Raw genomic sequence first — 22,500 nt, 5'->3', positions numbered from 1 at the left:
TATATATATATTGTAGTGTAGTGACCGCTCGTTAGCGAGCAAAGTATTCAGAATTCACGGCGTGTGTTGACTCAATCACCCAGGCTGCTTAGCGGGTGATATGACGGGATATAAGTGGAGAGAGATACGCATGCAGAGAGTGAGAATAAAGCGCACATGATTGTTTTTCTACCAGCAAAGCGACTACATCGTCCAGTTATTGCCATCAATAGTGGGCTGAAATCTTTCACACGTGAATTATTTTCCCGGTTCGCGCAGATTTATTTTTAGAATAAAAAAAAAATAATAATAATAATAAAAAAAAAATAATAATCTGTACTCGCACAGTGTGCTCGTGAATTTATTTCTCTAGTCGCACAGATGTATTTTTAGTCGCAATTGCGAGTGAAATGGTCGCACTGTCGAGCCCTGTGTACAGTATGTTGTTTAAGCTACAGTGAACTGTATGTGAGTCAATTTGATGAGATCAAATTGATATTTAAATAGCTCTATGCTTACTTACAGTATCCGAAGAGGATGTGACGAGGGAAGCAAGAGACATGGAGGTGGAGAGGGAGAGTTACGTGGAGTATCTTCATCGGGCCTTGATCGGAGGAGGAGGAGGAGGAGCAGAAGGTGAAGTGTCTTCTTTCCACCTCTCCTCAGACCACAGTCGTCTTTCGTACCAGAACACGACCCAGAGAGGCATCTCGGTAAGCAATTAACCAGCAATGGATAAGATACAAATAAAATAAGGTGACACCGGAATGAGTGTTCGATGATTTGGGATGAAGATGCATTGAGCTCTTTCAATGTGAGACACCAAGGGCCGGTTTCACAGACAAGGCTTAAGCCTAATCCTAGACTAAAAAGCATCTTCAATGGAGATTTTACATTGAAAGTGTGATTTAGTCCAGGACTAGGCTTAAGCCTTGTCTGTGAAACCGGCCCCAAATGTTCTAATGCAAGCTGATACTGGTTCGGAGTTAGAGTCTCCAAAAGCTTTGGAGGTTTATCGTAACTGGCCCAACATGGCTAACTATGTTATGTTGTTACAGTTGGGGGGGCATGTCACCCCTTTTTCACAACTGCCATTTTTAGCTTTGTCCGTGTAGTGTGGCTGTGGGTGGGGTTTGAACTCAGGTCTTCCATGAGGATGACACAAGTGTCTACTCTTAATTCAAGAGGACATCCTCAAGCTCTGAGGACGACAGATGTGTTGTATGTCTCAGGCAGGGCTACATCACTACAATAGTGTGATTCCAAATCACCTCCCGTACACAACACAGCTATCTGGTAACTCACCCCCCCCCCCCCCCCCCCCGAATGATTGTCATTGCAAGATGCTCCTCATTGTTTCTCTCTTGTTATAGCCTGACTCTTGTTTGGCCACTCACCTCCCATGATGCCCTAAGGACACACTTATCTAATGACACACAAGAAATAGAAAGGAAGTTACCCCCCACGTTTTACATGGGGGGCTGTTTGATTGAAGATAAGATTTATTGTTCCTCCACAATCTAGGATAAGGAAGGTTGCCATGGTGTTCCCTTCAGGGCCACTTGTCGAGAAGCCAAGACAGGAATTAGGCAGTTTGTTCCCCAATAGTCTAATAAACCTGATTATACCTACAGTATAGGTTGTGTGTTAGGCAGAATGTCGAGTTCATGATACCCTCACATATCCTGTTGGTGAATGTTGGCCGGCTCCCTGAGGGCTTACTCATTGGGGGTCCTGGTTCCCTTGTCCAGATAGAGGGGGGTAGGGGGTGAGGGCCATGAGGGATAGGAAATTAGGAGGGGTCATAAAGGGCCTGATTTATGAACTAGGAGACAAAAGGTATATTTTATTGGGGTAAAAAACAAACAGTGTAAACAGCAAATATGTGTGTGTGTGTGTGTGTGTGTGTGTGTGTGTGTGTGTGTGTGTGTGTGTGTGTGTGTGTGCGCGCGCATGAACACGAGCATGTGCATGTGTGTCTGCATGCTTTCGTGTGTGTGTGCAGTTGTGAGTGTGTAGTAGACACTTATCTAGTACTCCTGGGGGCTGTTTGCATTGAGCGTTAACAACCTCCCTGGCTAAACACCTGCTTCTTTCCTTCACTCTTTTCTCCTTCTCTATCTCTTTCTTTTTTAAACATGTCACACAGAAGTTGAAAAGAGTAACATATTTCCAGCAAGATAATTTCAGGGTACAAAAATTACTCAAATTGGGTCAGGTTTCCTTGGGAGAGCAAGAAAGGAGAAGAAAGACTCACACAACAGGTGGTGAACTTAACCTGCCATTCATATTTTATGAATATGACCCCAGAAGTTGTAATGATATAAGTAATGTGAGGTTTCGCCGTTAAACTGCTCCTAAGCAGGTGTTTCAGATGACTTACGCAGACATAAAACTCTACCGTAATGTCCCTTTAACTGCCTCTCGATCACTGCTTGGAAAGATACCTTTTTAAAATGCAGTACAGTACTTAATCATGTCCTCCAAGTGAACATAGAAATGTAAAAGAATGTCATAATCCTTCATTAAAACATTTACATTTTTTTACATTAAGTAAGTGAATCATCAGTCATCATAAGACATCACAAAACAAATCTACGCTAGGACCAGGGGCCTTTTATTTTATTTTTTAACACACACACACACACACACACACACACACACACACACACACACACACACACACAGGTGTGAAGGCCCAGAGATAGAAACACACAGAGTATGCCTGTGTAGCACAAAAGCGAAAAAGGGTCGGAAATAAAATAAAATAAAATAAGACCTAAATATGACCTTATCTAAATATGACCTTATCAAGGCAGTCAAACAGTGTGTGAGTTGTGTTGTATGGGTTTAAAATTATATTCACTTTGTTCGTTACTTAGTTAGTTATATTTGAAAGAAAATGTATAGGCAATTGTTATCTGTTATAACGATTATGATGATGATGATAATGAAGATGCTGATGTGGTTGATGGCACTCTCCCTCCATTTGCCACCTGGTTGCTGGAACAGTCATTTTTCGTGCACCTGTGGCTCAAGAGTCTGAGGCCGCATTGTAGTGTGTGTGTGTGTGTGTGTGTGTGTGTGTGTGTGTATTTGTGTGTATGCATGCATGCCTGTCTGTGTGTGTGTGTGTGTGTGCGTGCATGTGTGCGTGCGTGCATGCGTGCATGCATGCGTGCATGCGTGCATGCGTGCGTGTGTGTGTGTGTATGTAAATGACACCATCTATACTATCTGTGTACTGCCATCACTCGTGTACTGTACTTTTAAACATATGTGATGGAGGAGGGGGAGGAGAGAGAGTCTTCTTGTCCCACGCATCAGCTGGGACTGTGGTGAGGCAGTGAAACTTTGTGGGTTTTCACAATTATCTCCCGTGGCTTTATTTCAACCAATTTGAGTCACAAAGGCACCTAATCATTCTCATCCTCCTCCAATAATGTCAAATCCAATGTCAAATCCAAACGAATGTCAAATCCAAATGTATTACCATATAATAAAACACATTGACGATAGCCAACAGTATCTGTTTCAGATCCTCTAAAAATGTCTTATATTATAGGACCTTCACTCCACCACCTTCCTGTTAGTTGCATCCGATGAAGACCACCCTGTTCCTGGGTAGAGGTGGTAATTGAGACCCCAGGCTCATGGATGATAAGTGAAGCATTGTCTCATTGTCTCATGTCTGTCAAACAGCACTTGTGTTATGGCTCATGAGGGACACAGGCTTCTTAGTGTGACGCAGGGCTAAACCTCACTGGGGGCTGCAGAATGAGTCGTCTTTGTCTCTTAACTGAAGAATCTTACATTGTTTTTTTACATTTTAAATATTTAGCAGACGCCTTTATCCAAAAATGACTAACAGTACATTTGTACTTAATTTGTACATTTGTTTGTACTTACATTTGTAAGTGAATCATCCATACATCAGTCATCACAAGAAAAAACAAATCCTTGCTAGGACCAGGGGCCATTGGCAGTCACGATACTAGAAGAAGGAAGAAATACTTTTTTTTCTCTTGCCTTTTTTTGTATGTCCTCACAATCTCTTTTTTCTTTCTCCAATGTGTGTGTGTGTGTGTGTACCTATGTTTTTGTGATTATACTGTACAACGACACTGTTAGAAAGATAACCGTATACTTTACCCAGTACCTATGAGCTTAGGCAACATCACCACTCGATATTCCATAGAACATAATTGTCCTTCGACATTCCATAGGGACATTTAATCACAGGCCAGCAGCCACAGTCATCTTCAAACTATCCCATGCACAACTTGTCCCTGTGCGTAGAATTCTACACCCGGTCTGACCCGTCGGTCTCTGGATTGCTTCTGGATTGTTTCATCTTCTTTGTTCTCCATGCAGTCCAGGAGAAACATGCCTCACATGTTGAAAACCCACTGCTACCATATCTGTCATTCTTATGTGCTCTGCTCTTTCTCTGACAATTAGCAGCTGTTTTTGGAATTGCACTCTCCCTGAATTTCCTTTTTTTTCTCCTTTTTTTTCTTAGTTGATGTTGGTCAAGAGGTAAAGGTGCGCCTATATATTCTATTTATACTGTACCTCAATATTAGAAATCATAATATGGCTCCATCCACCCACTTTACCTGACCAGTGACTCAAATTTCATACATTTCCTATCAACTGTCATACCAATAATAAAGCTGATTGAAAGAATGAAATTATAACTCTGAACCTCAACAAATAAACCCAATGGTTAATTATTCAGCATTCTGTTTAGTTTGATAATTTTACTTTTGTGGAGCAAAGCGAAAAAGGGTAGTAAGGTTGGAGACTTCAACCTCCAGGTTGACGGCTGCTCCATCTCCCCATCTCCCGAAGTCCACAACCTGGGTGTCATCCATAACTGCACCCTCTCCTTCCAATCTCATATCAAGTCCATCACCAAATCCGCCTTCTTCCACTTTGAAACATTGCCAGACTCCGCCCGTCACTCTCAGACTCTGTTGCTGAACCCCTGGTCCATGCTTTTGTCACCTCCCGCCTGGACTACTGCAATGGTGTACTGTTCGGGGTACCCAACAAAACCCTGGACAGGGTCCAGTATGTGCAAAACTCAGCTGCCAGGATTCTCACACACACCAAGCCCTGGCAACACATCACCCCCACCCTCATCCACCTCCACTGGCTTCCAGTCAAGTCCCGCATTACCTACAAAATCCTCCTCCTCACCTACAAGTCCCTCCATGCCCGTGCCCCCCAGTACCTATCTGACCTACTCCGCCAACATGCCCCTCCCCGGAACCTGCGGTCCTCAGACTCGGGTCTGCTCTAACCTGTGAACCTTCGGAGACAGAGCTTTCAGTGTGGCAGCCCCCACCCTCTGGAACTCTCTCCCTGCGGTGATCCGCAACGTCCCTACCCTGAATGCCTTTATAACAGCCCTCAAGTCCCATCTGTTTGCCAAGGCCTTCGGCCTCTAGTTTAGTTGTTGTTTTTGTTTGTCTGACTGTTTGCCTGTTTTTTTTGTCTTTTTTCTTGTATTTCTGTAAAGCGATTTTGGGTCCCCTGAAAGGCGCTATATACATTTAAGTTATTATTATTATTATTATTATTATTATTATTATTATTATTGCATTAGGTAATAGGCAATTCTCCTCTTTTCCTTTTGTAGAAGTGTCTTTAAGTTCCACCCCGGTGGTAAGACATCTGTCTTTATTACCATAAAGAGTTGTGTATATTCCACTGTCCCAATTACCGGCTTGGGAAACACTGGACCTGGAGCATAATGTGTACAGTGTATACTTAGCAGTATACTTAAACATGAAGGGATGACCTTTAGCCAGAGATACCCTTCCTCCTTCTAGAACACACCAACAGGAAAGGCCAGACGTTCCCATGTTGTTTCAACAGCACATACAATGGCAGACAGTTGTAGTCTGTTTGTTTCTGCCTATTCTTCACCACATGCATGATCAGTCTGGACATGCTTTGATGCCTAGCATATTGACACCTTTGACTGTTAGGTGTTATATATGTTACCAATGGAAGCCGATGTTGTGATAAATGATCAATATGGTATACTAGTTGAGTTGTGTAAAGATCTGAGCATTTACTTTTGAATATGTAGAATGAGAATGATGTTATTCTCTTGGTTGATACAGTATATGCCTAAACATTGCTCACTATTTTCACCAATTCAAATGAACATAACACAGCCTTCCTACCGAATAAATCTCAGTGTCCTCATTTACTCATTTGTAAGGCTGCATCCCATGTCTCCCCTTACGTGCTAATTGTCAAATGCTGTGCGTTCTCTGATGTACATTATAGGAAACACACTCCTTGTTGAAATACTCCCCCCTGACCCCTTAACCCTGCTTGGGCCTCGCTTGTCACCGAGCCAAAGACCACAGTGTAATGAGTGTGGCTCATGTTTTTGGCTGGCTCCTTGCACTGACTAGCAGAGGAGGAAAACACCCATATCACTGTCACCACTCCTCCCAGAGGAGAGTTTAGGAGCCCTCACACACACACACACACACACACACACACACACACACACACACACACGCACACGCACACGCACACGCACACACACACACACACACACACACACACACACACACGCGCACACACACACACACACACACACACACACACACACACACACACACACACACACACACACACACACACACAGACATATATATATGTAAAGTGGGGGATATAAGTATTCAACACATCAAAACATTTGAATTCAACATATTTCCATCGCAGCTATTCACCTGAAATTTAGACCAGTAATGAAACTACACAGATAAAGAAATTGTAACACTCCAATCCATAAAAAAAGTTATCTGCAATAAAGGGGAATGACACAGGAAAGTATTGAACTGTAATTTAATTATTTGGAAGACATGCCAGAAAAAAGGCTTTCCTGTCATTTCACCGCAAATGTATTTGCCTGGAGTATGCTAAACGCTACTGGAACTTTGACTTAAACCGTGTTCTATGGTCAGATGAAACAAAAATTAAGCTTTTTGACAACAAATACTCAATACAAGGTGGGTTTGGCTTAAAAAAGAAGGATGGCTATATCGAAAAGAACTTGATCCCCACTTTTAAGTATGGTGGAGGTTCTGTGATGTTGTGGGGGGGCTGTTTTTCCTCCAAAGGCTCTGGGAACCTTGTTAGGGTACATGGCATCATGAGCTCCATGAAATTTGAGGAAATTAAATCTGAATCTGGCTGAAACTAAAACTGGGTCGTCATTGAATCTTCCAGCAGGACAATGATCCAAAACATATGTTCGAATCCACACAAAAATGGTTCACTGAACACAAAATCAAGCTTCTGCATGGCCATCTCAGTCGCCTGACCTAAACCCCATTGAAAACCTGTGGGCTGAGCTGAAGAGGAGAGTCCACAAGAGAGGACCGAGGACCCTGGATGATCTGGAGAGATTCTGTAAAGAGGAATGCTGAGTCCTTGCTCTGTATTCTCCAACCTGGGAAAAGACTCAGTGCCGTTTTATTGGCAAAGGGCGGTTGTACAAAGTATTAAATGCAGGGGTATCAATAATTGTAGCACACATGGTTTTGTTAGAATATAATAATATCATTATTTCTTGATGATTTTTTCTCTGAATACATTTACTTCTAAGAAAGGTTGGATGTTTCTCATTTTCCCAGTGTGAAATTAAGCTAATTCACCAAAAGGTGAAATTGTTCTAACCCTTTTGACTAATTCGGCAGAATTGCAGAAAATAATACTCATTTAAAACTTCAATTAAATATTGTGAAATTGACAGAGTTGACCCCAATCCTGCACTGTTAATGACTTAGTTTTAGTATGTAGTATAATAGAGATAAGAGAGAAGTTTGCTAGAATAAGCAAGCTTTATTAGACTGTGATAGTTGGATACTGTCAATGACACAATCTCTGCTGGAGGGGACAATTAAGCTGGGAGCTATACTGCCATTAGCATGTCAAGTTAATCATTTTGGTGGGCTCATACAGTCTGGTGGGCAAGAGGCTTCCTATAGGTTTGATATGAACTGTGAAAAACTCTTTATCCTTTGCTTTGTTACATTAGTCCACATACAGTATTTACTGTAGATCATGTTTATCTGTGAAATTATAATGCATGCACTTTATCACTCTGTTACGGGACCATGGCCTTGTGCTGTAGAATGTCTAGAGGATTCCTACATCATCTTGTAGTCATTCCCATATCCACAACGATAGGGCTGTCTCATATCGTTGTCTCTACGGGGCATTCAGTTCTGCCAACCACCGACAAGGCTCCTGTGGAAGAAAAGAGGAAAAACTAACAAGAGGAAATTAAAAGAAACAGAATGAAAATGAATCATCCCCACCCAGATGAAAACCAAACATACTGTAGATAAAGTTCCAGTGTGGTGATTATATCATGGAGATGTCATTGTTGGCACACGGTCATGCAATCAGTGTGCCCATGTCTTGGGTATGGGTTGATGGGTTCAGAGGCTCACAGTATGTATAACAGAATGTAGGCCTGCTGATATGCAGGGCAACTCCTGCCAAGGCAACACCCCAGGGACATTGTACTGTAGGCATCTACTCTAGCTAAGGAACAAGAGGACAGCTCAGTGTCTTAACATCCTGACATACAGATACGATTAATTTACTAGCTTGTATGTTATGGCTTGGCTCAATCTATGTAGAGTACATTTAAGTGCTGGAGTCAACCTGCTACTTTATGTCAATGACAAAAGAGATTGCTTGTTTTAGGAGATTGTGGTGTTTAAGTGCATAGTTTCAATCATATGGCCATCATATATCTCTCTGGGTCTAGACTTGTTAAAACAAATGACAAATTGTGTCCAGATTCTGTTTCCAGCTTCAGGTTTTGTGAAGTGATGCTAATTTGTATTTGGATAGACAGCAAAACCAACAAAACCAGACACACGCAAACAGTGGCCAGAAAGACTGAAAATGAGTTGAACACAAATCGGTACATGTTGCGTTTTTGGCTGCAAATGTAGTAAGGGAAGACCTTAGGCCAGTTTTTGGGTGTAAAAAAAACTTTGGTCAAAATGAGAGCCAGAATTGAGGCATGGTCAGGCCAGAATGGACACAACACCAGCCTAATCCACCTGCTCTGGAGGATTTTAGTTTGTTCTTCTTTGACTGCACCATTTATGTGTGACAGAAGTGGTTTAAAACAGAGTTTATATGATGAGTAACCTGAGCCCTGGAGATTTGTATAAGCTCCACAAGCTAATGCCCAGGCTTTAGCCCGCTAACACAGTCTTCTGGTATGCAGGAGAGGTTTCTAACACAGTTGGTCACATTATATCTCAATCAGCAATGTGACTCCATCTAACCTACCAGGGTCATACTTCATGTTTAATTGCGTATTCTTGAAACAAACAAGTAAAGTACACTATGATACCATGGAATGCATCCAGTTGTTCTTTGGCTACAGGCCTACATTGTGTCTTTGTATGGCCCTAACAAACAGAGACTAGCTCATCCTCCCCTCTAAGGGAATACTGTGATTATCACTCTCGGCCTGGGCACTGCCGCCTCTCACTTCCCCCTTGTTATCCGACCTGACGCCCCTGCAAGGTGGGCACTGGGCCTAAGGGGGTATGCTTTCCTCGAAATGCCCACACTTCCTGTAATAGGCAGTTACGTTATTGTTCTCTAGGGTGAAGAAGAGGTAACAAATTACAGTTGGTTTGAGTAAAGTAAATATATTTTATTTGGCCATGACAGTTTAAAAAGTCTTATAGCAATGAATGAAAACAGAATTTGAAACTACAAACAAATGCCTCAAAAATAAAAGAAACAATAAACACATCCCTAGGATGGTTTTTAAAACTACAAACAAAAAAGTCACTATGAAAAATCCTTAAAGTATAAGTGACTATCCGAGTACACAAAGTATCAACTAAAGTATAACAAAATGATCCTACAAAGCAGGGCTGCCAAGTTTCACCAAAAGTTTGGAGTGAGATTTTTTGGCGGTGGAGCGACCCAAAACTGTGCGCGTTTTGGCAGCGGAGGTAGTGGTGGTCTAGTGGATAGTGTGTTGGACTTCCGATCGGAAGGTTGTGAGTTCAAATCCCGCCTGAAACCACACCACTACTAGTGTGCCCTTGAGTAAGGCACTTAGCCCTCAGTTACTCCAGGGGGACTGTCCCTGTAATTCGTAATTGTAAGTCGCTTTGGATAAAAGCGTCTGCTAAATGGCAAAAAGTAAAAGTAAAAGTGGAGGCCCCTCTCTCCCGCCCAATTATTTGTGCTAGTTTCCTGCAATTGTACATGTTGTTCATAATAAACCAGCACAAGAAATGAAAATAATTAACGTTTTATAAAACAAGAAAAAAATTCTGCCCCTTGGTCAGCAGCAGAAAGACCCTTGATCATTCATCTTATATACAGTGCATTGCTCAAGATGGCTATCATGTTATACAGTACATACCAGGGTTTTTCCTGGGTCAGGATGAGGGCTCGGTGGTTGATCGCCCACATTTATTTTGAGGGACCCCCAATTGTTGTATTTGTATTGTAAATTGTAATTATTATGAATTATTGTTATTATTATTAATGTACCTGGTTGTTACAGTAGAGAAACAAAAAACAGTTACCAAAACGGAGTATTTACTAGATAAGATTGGCGTGGTGCAACCAAAATTAGTAAACAACTAGTTTGAAACTAGCTAGTAACAACTAGGGGTTTAGTAACTACTAAATGCCTGCATTTAGTAATGATTTACGCCAAATTGGTGCAACCCAGTCCAGTAGGCTACCAGATTACGATGTTGTAATGTATGCACATATTTTGCTACCACGGTTGCCAGATGGAATTGACAATGTCCAGCCCAACCGGTCTAAAAGCTGCCGAATCCACCCGTCCAGTGTGACCAAAAGTAGCCCAATCTGGCAACACTGCTTGCTACGTTCTTGCAGCTCGCGTGAACACAGGTTCTTCCATCAGCGCTCGCCTGCCGCTTCGATTGCAGACTCAAGTTAACGCGCGTGCAGAAAGATGCCACGAAACTCATGTTCGGTAGCTTTCTTTCAAGGAATTTAAAACAATTGTTATTTCTCGCCGTGAGAAATAGAGGTGCGGCGTGAGAGCGTAGAGAGAACTGGTTGAAATGCGTGAGTCTCACGGCGATTGCGTGAGACTTGGCAGCTCTGCTACAAAGTAAACCACCCGCATGGTATACAACAAAATGGTGGGCGCCTGTTGTGTGAGACACAACAGCTGCTGCTGGTTATCCCTCAGTGTCTTTTGAATGGTGTGGCCTCTGATGATTGGCTGGTGTTCTGATGATTGGCTGGTGTTGATTGGCTGGTGTTCTGATGATTGGCTGGTGTTGATTGGCTGGATGATTTCCCAATTATCAAGGGGGGTGGATCCCCTGGACTGGACTCATCTCCTATTTAGGTTTTTAAAGAGACACACACAAACACACAGACACAGACACAGACAACCAGAACAGACACTACTACAGACACAAACATATAGACAGACAACCAGGCTACTCATAGCCGTCACATAGGCCTATAGACCCCCGCCCGCCCTCAATGCACATACACTCACACAAACAATAGCCCCTTTCACATATAGTTCCCTGTAAATTACATGGATCACTAAGTTGGATTTTTGGTGCAAGGTCCGTTCAGCCACGTTTGAACTTGAGCTCTGACTGAGCCGATGTGACCTTTTCCAGAAACTGATGTTTGAGGCGCTGGTGGAAAGCCAGTGAGGAGTACAGAAAGACTGTGTAAGGTAGGGAGATGAAAGGGATGGGGAAAGGTGATGAGAAGATGGATAGCGGTTACTAAGCGTTAAGGCAGAGGTTGTACATTTTTTTATTTTTTTATTTTTTATTTTTTTTTATGTATCTTTACCTTTTCTTTTCACTGCTTTTATTCATTTTATGCTTGTATGTTTTTATATTCACTTTATGTTTTTATCCCTGTTGTAAAGCACTTTGAGCTGCATTTCTTGTATGAAAGGTGCTATATAAATAAAGCTTTACTTACTTACTTACCGTATTTTCCGGACTATAAGTCGCACCCGAGTATAAGTCGCAGCAGGCCAAAAATGGGTCATGAAGAGGAAAAAATCACATATAAGTCGCACTGGACTATAAGTCGCATGGTTCAAGGGAACGGGCTTGGCGGAATCAGCGGGGAAAGAAGACCCTGTTGAGCTTGACTCTAGTCTGGCACTGTGAAGAGACATGAGAGGATTTGTAAGCCCAGGAAGGACATAATTCACGTTAAAACTTCTTCTGAAAGGTTAGAAATACTTAAATTATCGAGTGTAAAGCCAGGGCTAGCTAGCGCGTTGCTAACGAAGGTTAGCAAAATGGCGTCGCGGGAGCAAGCAAACAGGATGGAACAGCCTCTGAAAGGTAATAAATGACTTTAATATCGTGTATAACGTTCATAATAGCGTGTATAACGTTCATAATATAGTGCTTAATGTCCACATTGTCGAGTGTAACGACTATTTATCGTGTATAAGGCCATGACAAAGATAGCTTGGTGAAAAACGGAAGTAGTTAGGATGAAGGGCGGCCTACAAACAATGCAACATTGAACAGCCTCTGAAAGGTAATAAATGACTTTAATATCGTGTATAACGTTCATAATATCGTGTATAAGGTCCATAATATCATGTTTAATGTCCACATTGTTGTGTTTAATGTCCACATTGTCGAGTATAATGGCTATTCTATCGCGTATGTGGCGCTAGCGGAAGTAGCAAAATAGCCTCGCGGGGGTAATTTAGCAACATAGAACAGTCTCTGGAAGGAATAAATGACTTTAATATCGTTTATAACGTCCATAACATTGTGTATAAGGTCCATAACATCATGTTTAATGTCCACATTGTCGTGTTTAATGTCCACATTGTCAAGTATAATGGCTATTCTATCGTGTATGAGGCGCTAGCGGAAGTTACTCCTTGGTTCATGTCAGTCAGAGATTACCGTATGTCAGTTCATGTCAGTCAGAGATGATGAATTATTGATATATAAGTCGCACCTGACTATAAGTCGCAGGACCAGCCAAAGTATGAAAAAAACCGCGACTTATAGTCCGGAAAATACGGTACTTACTTACTTACTTTGGCTGATGTGATGTGGGTTAACTTGCCAACTCCCTAACATCAGTGGAGCAAACCAAAAGTACAAAGTGAGAAACTACTTGCTGTGATTGGTTAACTTCCACGTGAAAACGTCTTGCGTCAGACATACCTAACCCTTCACGTGCCAGACCAGGGAATGTTCAGGCTTCTGTTCACACCTAAGCCTTCCCTGTAAATTACATGGAATTATACTTTATAAGTATTTTTTTCTGAGTGGGGCAGTCCCACTCATATTTTTCCTTTTAATGACAGACACAGTAGAGATTATGACAGGAAGGATGGGTGAGAGAGAGAAGGGATGACATGCAGGATATGTCCGCGGCTGGAATCGAACCGGGATCCCTGCGGTACATGGTCAGCGCTTAATCCACTACGCCACCTAAGCGCCCTAATTACATGGAATTATACAAGGTCCTGACCAGGGTAATTGCCTGAGACAATTTCCCTGGTCAGTCGCGTTCACACATAGCCCTTACCTTTACTGGGAAGGCTCGTATGTGTGAAAAGGGTTAATGATGCATATTGTACAACACACATGCGTGTGCACAAGCATGCACGCCCACAAGCACAAATGCATGTATGCACACACACACACACCAGGGTTTCCGGTAGAAAAATTTGCCGTCGGACATCGTGTCCGGGAAGAATTCGATTTACCGGACGAACGTGATATATTCCGGTCATCATATTAAAATATAATAAAAAAATTTTTTTTCAAAATCATATATTTTTTTTGCAAATCTAATATAGCTGTTTGTCGCGGTGATTACTGTTGTGTAGCGGCCTATATATGCCATTTAATGTCTATTTCTCATCCGATACGATTAGATGCGAGCTATATAATAATATAACATGATTTGACGCATGCGCGCTATGCCATGCGTCAAATCCAGCGCTGAACGGGTCCAGCGCTGAACGGGCGCCTCACTGGGAACTGAACAGACAGCATCGATCAATGAACGGACTCCACATTACGTTAACTGAAGTTTGTTAAATTGTTTGGGATTAATGTGAGTTTTCTATTTTCTCTTTCCAGTTTTACCCTTTTTTTTTTAAATCAATAAAACAACAATTTCTATAACCAGGTCTCGCTGGTTGGGAAGGCATTTCGTTTAGCTCGGGAGTATGACAATGGGGAGAACATAACTGTTTATTGAGAAACAATTGATAGGCAGTCTGGGATACGTATATAAAGAAATACCACAATGTCTAGATGTATAACATTTTATTGAACAGTAACAGTGCAAGCATGTAGGCTTCTGGCGTGACACGGCTAGCCTAATTTCCGTTCATATGCCTTTTATCAGATAAAATAAAATAGAATAAAACTCTTTGAAAATAAATAGGCTTTAAATTAACTTGCAATGCGTATAGGCTAATTTCCGTTCGATGTTACAGCCTAGGCTATGCCTTTTCTCAGATAGATAGGGGATAGCCCTGTAAGCTCATACGGGTCTGTATGTCGTCCTGAAGACCGGCTGTTAGATCATATCGCTGAAGTTTGTCTCCATCTTAGTGTAAATGTTGTCCGTTTCGTTTGTTATCCTTGTTATTGTGCGATAAAGTTAAAGCGCTCCGCTTCGGGACACCATTTTCAGCTGAGCACCAAACACACACACGTAACACTGCCCGAGAGAGAAGGACCCGCCCCCTTTAGTTAGCCTATAGGCTATAGCCTATAGCCTATAGCCTATAGGCTAACTAAAGGGGGCGGGTCCTTCTCTCTCGGGCAGTGTTACGTGTGTGTGTTTGGTGCTCAGCTGAAAATGGTTAGAGGGAATTATTTTCACCGGACATTTATGTCAGACGAGTTTTCAGTTTGTCGGACTTCACCTAATTTTACCGGACAAAGACCGGTAATTATCGGTTAACGGAAACCCTGACACACACACACACACACACACACACACTCACACGCACAGCCTTGATGCATGTCGAGATCGCGGCGTCGAGATTGCAAGCAACGCCGAGGCCGCAGAGGAGGCCTGCTAGCTAGGCTGAGGAGAAGCCCAGATAAGCCTGCTTTGCCGAGTATCTTCCTCTCCAACGTCAGGTCTCTGGCTAACAAGATGGACGAACTGAGACTGCAGGTAGCTTCCAATAACACCGTGGGGGACAGCTGTGTGATTATTCTCACAGAGACCTGGCTCAACGACTCCATCTTGGACTCGGCCGTCGGGCTGGAAGGCCGTACTCTACACAGAGCGGACAGGACGCTGCTTAGTGAGAAGACGCGCGGAGGCGGCCTCATTATATCTACGAAGGACAGCTGGTGCTTAAACACGAAAACTGTAAGTAGCCACTGCTCCCCAGACCTGGAATACTTGACTGTTAAATGCCGACCCACATACCTCCCGAGGGAATTCAACGCGGTGTACATAACATCTGTTTACATCGCGCCTAGCGCGGGTGGTAGCTTAGCATTGGCGCGGCTACATGACGTCACCAGTAGTGGACAGAGCGCAGACCCACAGGCAGTTCATATAATCGCCGGGGACTTCAATCATGCTGACCTGAAGGTAGTACTACCCAAGTTCTATCAGCATGTTAAATGTGCAACAAGAGGAGAAAAAACACTGGATAAGGTATACACCAACATCAAGCTTGCTTACAAGGCTAGACCGCTAGCTCATCTAGGCATGTCTGACCACGTGTCAATCCTCCTGATCCCAGCCTACACTCCCATGAGGAAAAGTGCTCCCATCACCACTAAGACTGTCAGAACCTGGCCAGCAGGGTCCGCTCCACTGCAGATCTGCCTGAATGACACCTCATGGCAGGAATATGAGCATGAGGAACTGGAACAGTTCACGTCGTCGGAACTGAACCACATAGTGAACTGCACCAACTCAGCCACCGTGGACAAACGTGTCCGGGTCTACCCCAACACGAAGCCATGGATGACTGTGAAGGTCCAAAAACTGCTCAAGGAGAGGGACAACGCCTTCTCAGCGAAGGACACACTGCTGTACAGCACCACCAGGGCTAACCTAAAGCGTGGCATCCGGGAGGCCAAGGCAGACCACAGAGAGAAGATTGAGGAATGCTTCCTGAGCAACGACTCCAGGCGGGTGTGGCAGGGGGTTCAGCACATGACAAACTTCAGAGCCAACAGGCTCACAGCCGAGGAGGACGACCCCCTGCTGGCGGAAAAGCTGAACTCCTTCTACGCCCGGTTCGACGAGGGGCGAACGGAGGTAACCACAACACAAACACCACTCTCTCCAGCTCTCAGCAGCCTCACCCTCACAGAGCATGAAGTGAGACGCGTGCTGAAGGCGGTGGACCCCAGGAAAGCCTCAGGGCCGGATGGCGTCCTGGGACGGGTGCTGAGGGACTGCGCCGACCAGCTGGCCGGGGTTTTCACCAACATCTTCAACCAGTCCCTGTCCCAGGCCACCATCCCACCCTGCCTGAAAACCTCAACTATCATCCCAGTCCCGAAGAAAAGCACGGTGAGCTGCCTAAACGACTACCGCCCGGTGGCACTCACACCAATCATCATGAAGTGCTTCGAGAAACTAGTCCGGGCCCACATAGTCACACGCCTTCCGCCCAACCTGGTCCACAGAGGACGCCATCGCGACGACTCTCCACTCAACTCTATCCCACCTGGAGAGGGGAAACAGCTACGCGAGACTGCTCTTTGTGGACTTCAGCTCTGCCTTCAACACCATCCTTCCAGACAGGCTAGTGACCAAACTACTAGACCTGGGACTATCACACTCTATATGTGCATGGATCAAGGACTTCCTGTCTGACCACCCCCAGAGGGTGCGGGTGGGCTCCCACACCTCCACAGCCCTCAGACTCAGCACTGGGTCCCCCCAGGGCTGCGTGCTAAGCCCCATCCTCTACATACAACCTCTACACCTACGACTTCACCCCTGTCCACCCCAGCAACTCCATCGTAAAGTTTGCAGACGACACCACCGTGGTGGGCTGCATCTCGGGGGGGGACGAGGCGGCGTACAGGGATGAGGTGGAGCAGCTGGGCAAGCTGTGCAAGGTTAACAACCTGCTGCTGAACCAGTCAAAGACCCAGGAAATCATCGTGGACTTCAGGAGGAAAAAATCTGAGGTCCAGCCCCTGCTCGTCGATGGAGGGAGCGTGGAGAGAGTCTCAATACTCCGATTCCTGGGGGTGCACATACAGGATGACCTGTCCTGGAAGACCAACACTGCAGCCATCATCAAGAAGGCACAACAGCGGCTCTACTTCCTGAGAGTCCTAAGGAAAATCCACATCAGTCAGGAGATGCTTGTGACCTTCTACCGCTGCGCAGTGGAGAGCATCCTCACCTACTGCATCTGCGTGTGGTTCTCCAGCTGCACAGCCGCAGAGAGGAATGCGCTACAGAGAGTCGTGAGATCGGCCCAGAAGATCACCGGCGCCCCCCTCCCCTCTCTGGAAGAGCTGTACAACACACGCTGCCTCAGGAAGGCCTCCAAGATCTCCAGAGACCCATCCCACCCTGGGTACGAACACTTTGCTCGGCTGCCCTCGGACAGGCGGTTCAGGACCATGTTCGCAAGGACAAACAGACTGAAGCTCAGCTTCTACCCCAGGGCCATTCAGGCCCTGAACACAGCAAAGACCTAGGTTCTAGGCCCTGGACAATCTAGACAATTTGATGGCAGCTACTAGATTGAAATCAAGTGCAATACTGAAACACAACTGTGAACATTTCAAACCTGCAAACTGCGACACTTTAAATGAATGTGCAATAACACTATGTGCAATATGACAACCCTCGGGTACATAAGGTTCAGAGATAGGAAATGTTAGAATAGGTATAGCATAGCATAGAGTACAGCACAGTGTTTTATTTCTATAGTATAGTATAGTGGATAGTGTACATAGCCTTTATTTATGTAAACCAGCTCTTTTCCCTTCTTGTTTTTAGTTTTTTTTTCCTAGCACCAGGGGAGCCCCCCCTCCCAAATTTCGTTGTTTGGTACCTGTACTATATCAATGAAAATAAAGACCATTCATTCATTCATTCATTCATGTCCTGTATTTTGAACTAGGAAATTACCATGATTGATGGACTATCAGGTCCCAACAACAGCTTTGACTGTTGCTTTGTGCTTCTTTGTACTAGTGATATAACTGTGGGGGAGGAGTGCATAAACCCAACATTATCATTAACAACAGTCAAGACAATCTGCTGACCATCCTTTACTCCAAGTAGTTGCAGGCAGCCCCTGTTGTAAGTAAGTAAGTAAAGCTTTATTTATATAGCGCCTTTCGTACATGAAATGCAACTCAAAGCACGTTGTAGGCAGGCCTGTTTCATCCATTCATTACAGTCCCGATGAATAGTTACAGTAGGAGGGGGCAGTTTGCTGTTGAGCAGGTTTGTTGCGGAAGGCAGAACCTGTGAATATGGAAGACATCAATGATTTCTTCAAAATAGGCACAAAAGTCAAATATAACTGTTGGACAGAAATAAGGGACATTTTGTCCCTCCGAACAGAGCACGCGAGTGACCCCATGACACCAGCACACAGTTGGACGCTCTCATAGGGAATGCTTTGTTGCCCTTGGTGCCCACTCTGTGTTATGGTACCATTGTCACTGGGGTCATGTCCCTTTCCCTTTGTCTTTCACACCTACGTTTCCCTTCCCCTCCCTGCGTCTGACCTTATGGTCTGGGCACTGACTATCTGGACACACAAACACACACACACCCACACACACACACACACACACACTCTCTCTCTCTCTCTCTCCCTCTCTCTTTCTCTCTCTCTCTCTCTCTATCTCTCTCTCTCTCTCTCTCTCTCTCTCTCTCTCTCTCTCTCTATCTCTCTCTCTCTCTCACTCTCTCTCCCCCTCTCTATTCTTGATCAGCCTTACTTTGAAGGAGGTGACAGGACAAGCTGGTGAAGAAAAGACAGACATTGACTTAAGCAGGGCTCCACACGCTACTGATGGCACTTATCTCTGTCGGATGTTTAAGACAGAAGTGTAGAAAAGAAGAGAGCGCACATTTTAAGACTTGACAATTATTTCTTACAATTCTGTCCAGTCCATTTTTGGAATTCTGTGTGGAATGATATCCCGATTTGGCTTTTTTTCTCTGCCTTTTTTCTGTTGTTCCAATCCAAACAAAAATGAATAAACATGTGAATACCAACGCATTTGTAATTGCAACAGGGAGAAGTGATTTTCAGGGAGAAGCGTTGCATTATCTAACAGAAGTGCCAATATTTTTGGCCTGTTATATACTGTTAGGTTCAATGTTGTATTTTTTAATGTGGTGATATTCCTGGGGTCAAGGGTGCACAGATTGTGTATATTAATCTGTAGCCGTGTATCTTGATTACACAAATCTATGCGATATGAAAAGAGTATCATGCATATATCCAAACATATCCAAATGTATGTATATTATACATTACTTCTCAAATCCATGGATTCTGTTTTGGCGTGCCTATTGCTTATACAGATGTAACCGTTTTAGGCCTAGACAAAACTCCCATCCCAAAAGTACATTTTCTCAGGGATTGTGTGTACTTGAACTCTGCCCCCAGATTTGTTGCAGAAGACCTGGTATGAAGTGCCTTTGTATGCTGGTATCTTGAAGTGTCCTTCTGTGGTATCCTCTCTAAAAACCTCTCAGGGTGGGTATTCACAAAGCGTCTCATAGTCTGAGTGCTTTCCGAGGTTAAGGGCCCCACCGATCGGGGTCCATATAATCTTATTCATTATGGCAAAACTGATCCTAGATCAGTCACACACTACTTGTGAATACAAACTCAGATCTTTATACCGTGTTTCTTGATTGTCTAAAGTGTTTTCCTCTCTCCTTGTTTCCTTTTGTTTCCTTCTTCTATACTGATCTGATTGGACTGGCCTGGTGATAGTAGTAGAGCAACAACTCCCCAAAAGTAGTAGTATGGAGAAAGTATGAAGTGTAATGGCCTACCAAAGAGTGAAACATACAATTTTTCATTTCATTTCATTTCAAGTCATATTATGATATAACATTCAACACAAGATAAGAGAAAGAGACTGAAGTGGGTTTTCTTTCTGTTTGAAAAAGATGGTTAGTGTCCTGTCAATACCCACAGCAAACTCTGGCTTTAGCAGCATGTTTGTGTGTGAAAGGCTCCTATCAGACACACACACACACACACACACACACACACACACACCCAGAGTGGCAGTCCTTGTCCTGCCCAGTTGCTCTGCCCACACCCTGGCAAGGATGGCAAGGCCTGGCACAGGGAGCAGACATTGACCTTTACATGTAGATTTATCACCCCGCCTCAGGAGAAAAAGAATGTGAACAAAATCAATTTAAAAAAAGTAGCTCTGGCCTGAATGTCTTTCCACAGAGGGGACCTTCCCTCCATCAAATGAAAGGAATGTTTTTGGTATTAGTGTCAGTGATGTGTGGACTAACAAGATTGGATGTTTCAAGCCTACGGTTTCCACATTTTGCACTTCCTTTTCAGTACCTCTCCTAATACAATAGTATGTCAAGATTGTCTTGATATTGAAATTTCCCGGCATGGAGAGATCAACAGTTCCTTGAATAGACGTGTATCTTAGCAGCATGTCTAGGAACGTGTTGTTGTATTGTAACATAGTTTATTGAATTGAAAAGATCACATGTTAGAATATGAAATTATGAAAGTTCTAGTCCTTCTCAGCTGGTTGATTTACTGTCAATGGCATCTCTACTAAAAACACATGCACAGGCTCACGCACACACACACAAACACACACACACACACACACACACACACACAAACACAGATTTAATGGCTGGTCCCAAACGTAAACACATTACGTTGATCACTGGCACGAAAGGATTACAGTCACGCAAACATGTTTTCATCAGAGTTTAGAGAGCCCAGGAAGAATAGGGATATGATGAGTACCATTTTATTTCCAAAACCATGAGTAAAAAGCATAGCAATAGTAGCTTGGTTAGTTCAGAGTTTAGTGGATCTTATGTGGATGTTTGGACTTTGTTTAGCCCCATAACCCTTTGTGTAGCATATACAGTAAACCCTATGCAATTATTACCCTTGTATTATCTCATCCGATTATTACAGTCACCGATGAGCTGTCACAACTTAACGTAATGTAGAGATGACCCCAAAGATACTGTACTATAGACCTGTTCTATAGACCTCTAGACCTGTTAGAAGATCATACTAATAACAAGGACAGCTGTCACATTACACAGCTGATATTGATCAACTGATATTGATCACAGCCCTCAGCCCTTGTAATAGCCCCTCTCAAAGGGTTGATTTATCTCTAGTGGCTCTAATGTCTGGACGCACACCTCTGGCTCTGTGGCACGCTGAGACAGGTGGGAGGTGAGGGAGGGAGGAGGGAGTAGAGGGGTGGTGGTGGGAGGTGAGGGAGAGAGGAGGGAGTAGATGGGAGGTGGGAGTAAAGGCTTGAACACTGTGACTCAGAGTTTTGGACATGTGTGAGAGTGCACACAGGCACACCCACATCTGGGGAGGCTGGTGGAAAGAGAAATTGGAGGACAGGCACACACACACGCACGCACACACACCCACACCCACTCACACATATACTGAGACAGAGAAAAGCTGTCTGATACTTTTTTTTAATCTTATCTCCTATTAACTACAGTTTCATACGAATTCACTCTCAGTCCTCGAGAGTCAGTCTGCATAGGATCACTCAGTGACATCCTCATGTTGGTCCCATTTTTACAAGATTGGGAACCTCCTCTTTATTGGAACCTGGGTGGTCTCCTCTGTACCCTGGTGCCATTAGGGGACCGTTAAAGCACTGATTTACATGCTCATGTTGTCATCAACTTACCATTGACCACTGATGCTCGTACATTGTTTGGGAATTCATACATTGAATACAGTCTGAGAAGGATAGATGTGAATTATACTGTTTTAGCTTTGTATTGTCATCGCTGTTTTTGTGTGTGGAAAGATATATGGAGGTGGAGTTAGCGAACAATAACATGTTGCGAAAAGAAAACAGTGGAGCCTCTATAGCCTCTAACTCTATTTATTGACAAATTCATGAGGCCAAATTTCAATTTGGTCCAATTATTCTGCCAACATAAACCAAATAATAAACCAAACCATTGGGTTCTAAACAGAAATGAGTGATTACAGGAATTAAACTGTTGTTTTTGGTTTCACAAACACTGGTATTTGCTCATCAAAAGAATACAATAAAATCAAATAAAATTGTTTTATATTGTTTGAAATGACTGGCAGAAATACAGTATGTCTTTGCATTGAGATGTATTAAGATAGAGCGACATACTTATGTACTGTATGTGAACCTCTTTATTAGTATGAAGAGAGAGAGAGAGAGAGAGAGAGAGAGAGAGAGAGAGAGAGAGAGACTGACACAGAGGACG

General features: G+C 43.6%; 1 protein-coding gene across 1 annotated transcript in view; it reads left to right on the top strand.

Annotated features, from left to right (window-relative positions):
• LOC308157738 (DNA repair protein XRCC4-like) overlaps positions 1-22,500 on the top strand; it is a 48,765-nt gene that overhangs the window by 6,706 nt on the left and 19,559 nt on the right. Inside the window, exon 3 of the mRNA XM_080531345.1 lies at positions 505-692. Within this exon, the coding sequence (XP_080387471.1) occupies positions 505-692 (188 nt within the window). The remainder of the gene's footprint in view (positions 1-504; positions 693-22,500) is intronic.

The sequence above is a fragment of the Nansenia antarctica genome (assembly GCF_963989245.1).
Source record: "Nansenia antarctica genome assembly, chromosome: 5".
Taxonomy (NCBI): Eukaryota; Metazoa; Chordata; class Actinopteri; order Argentiniformes; family Microstomatidae; genus Nansenia; species Nansenia antarctica.
This window is presented reverse-complemented; position numbering and strand designations above follow the sequence as displayed.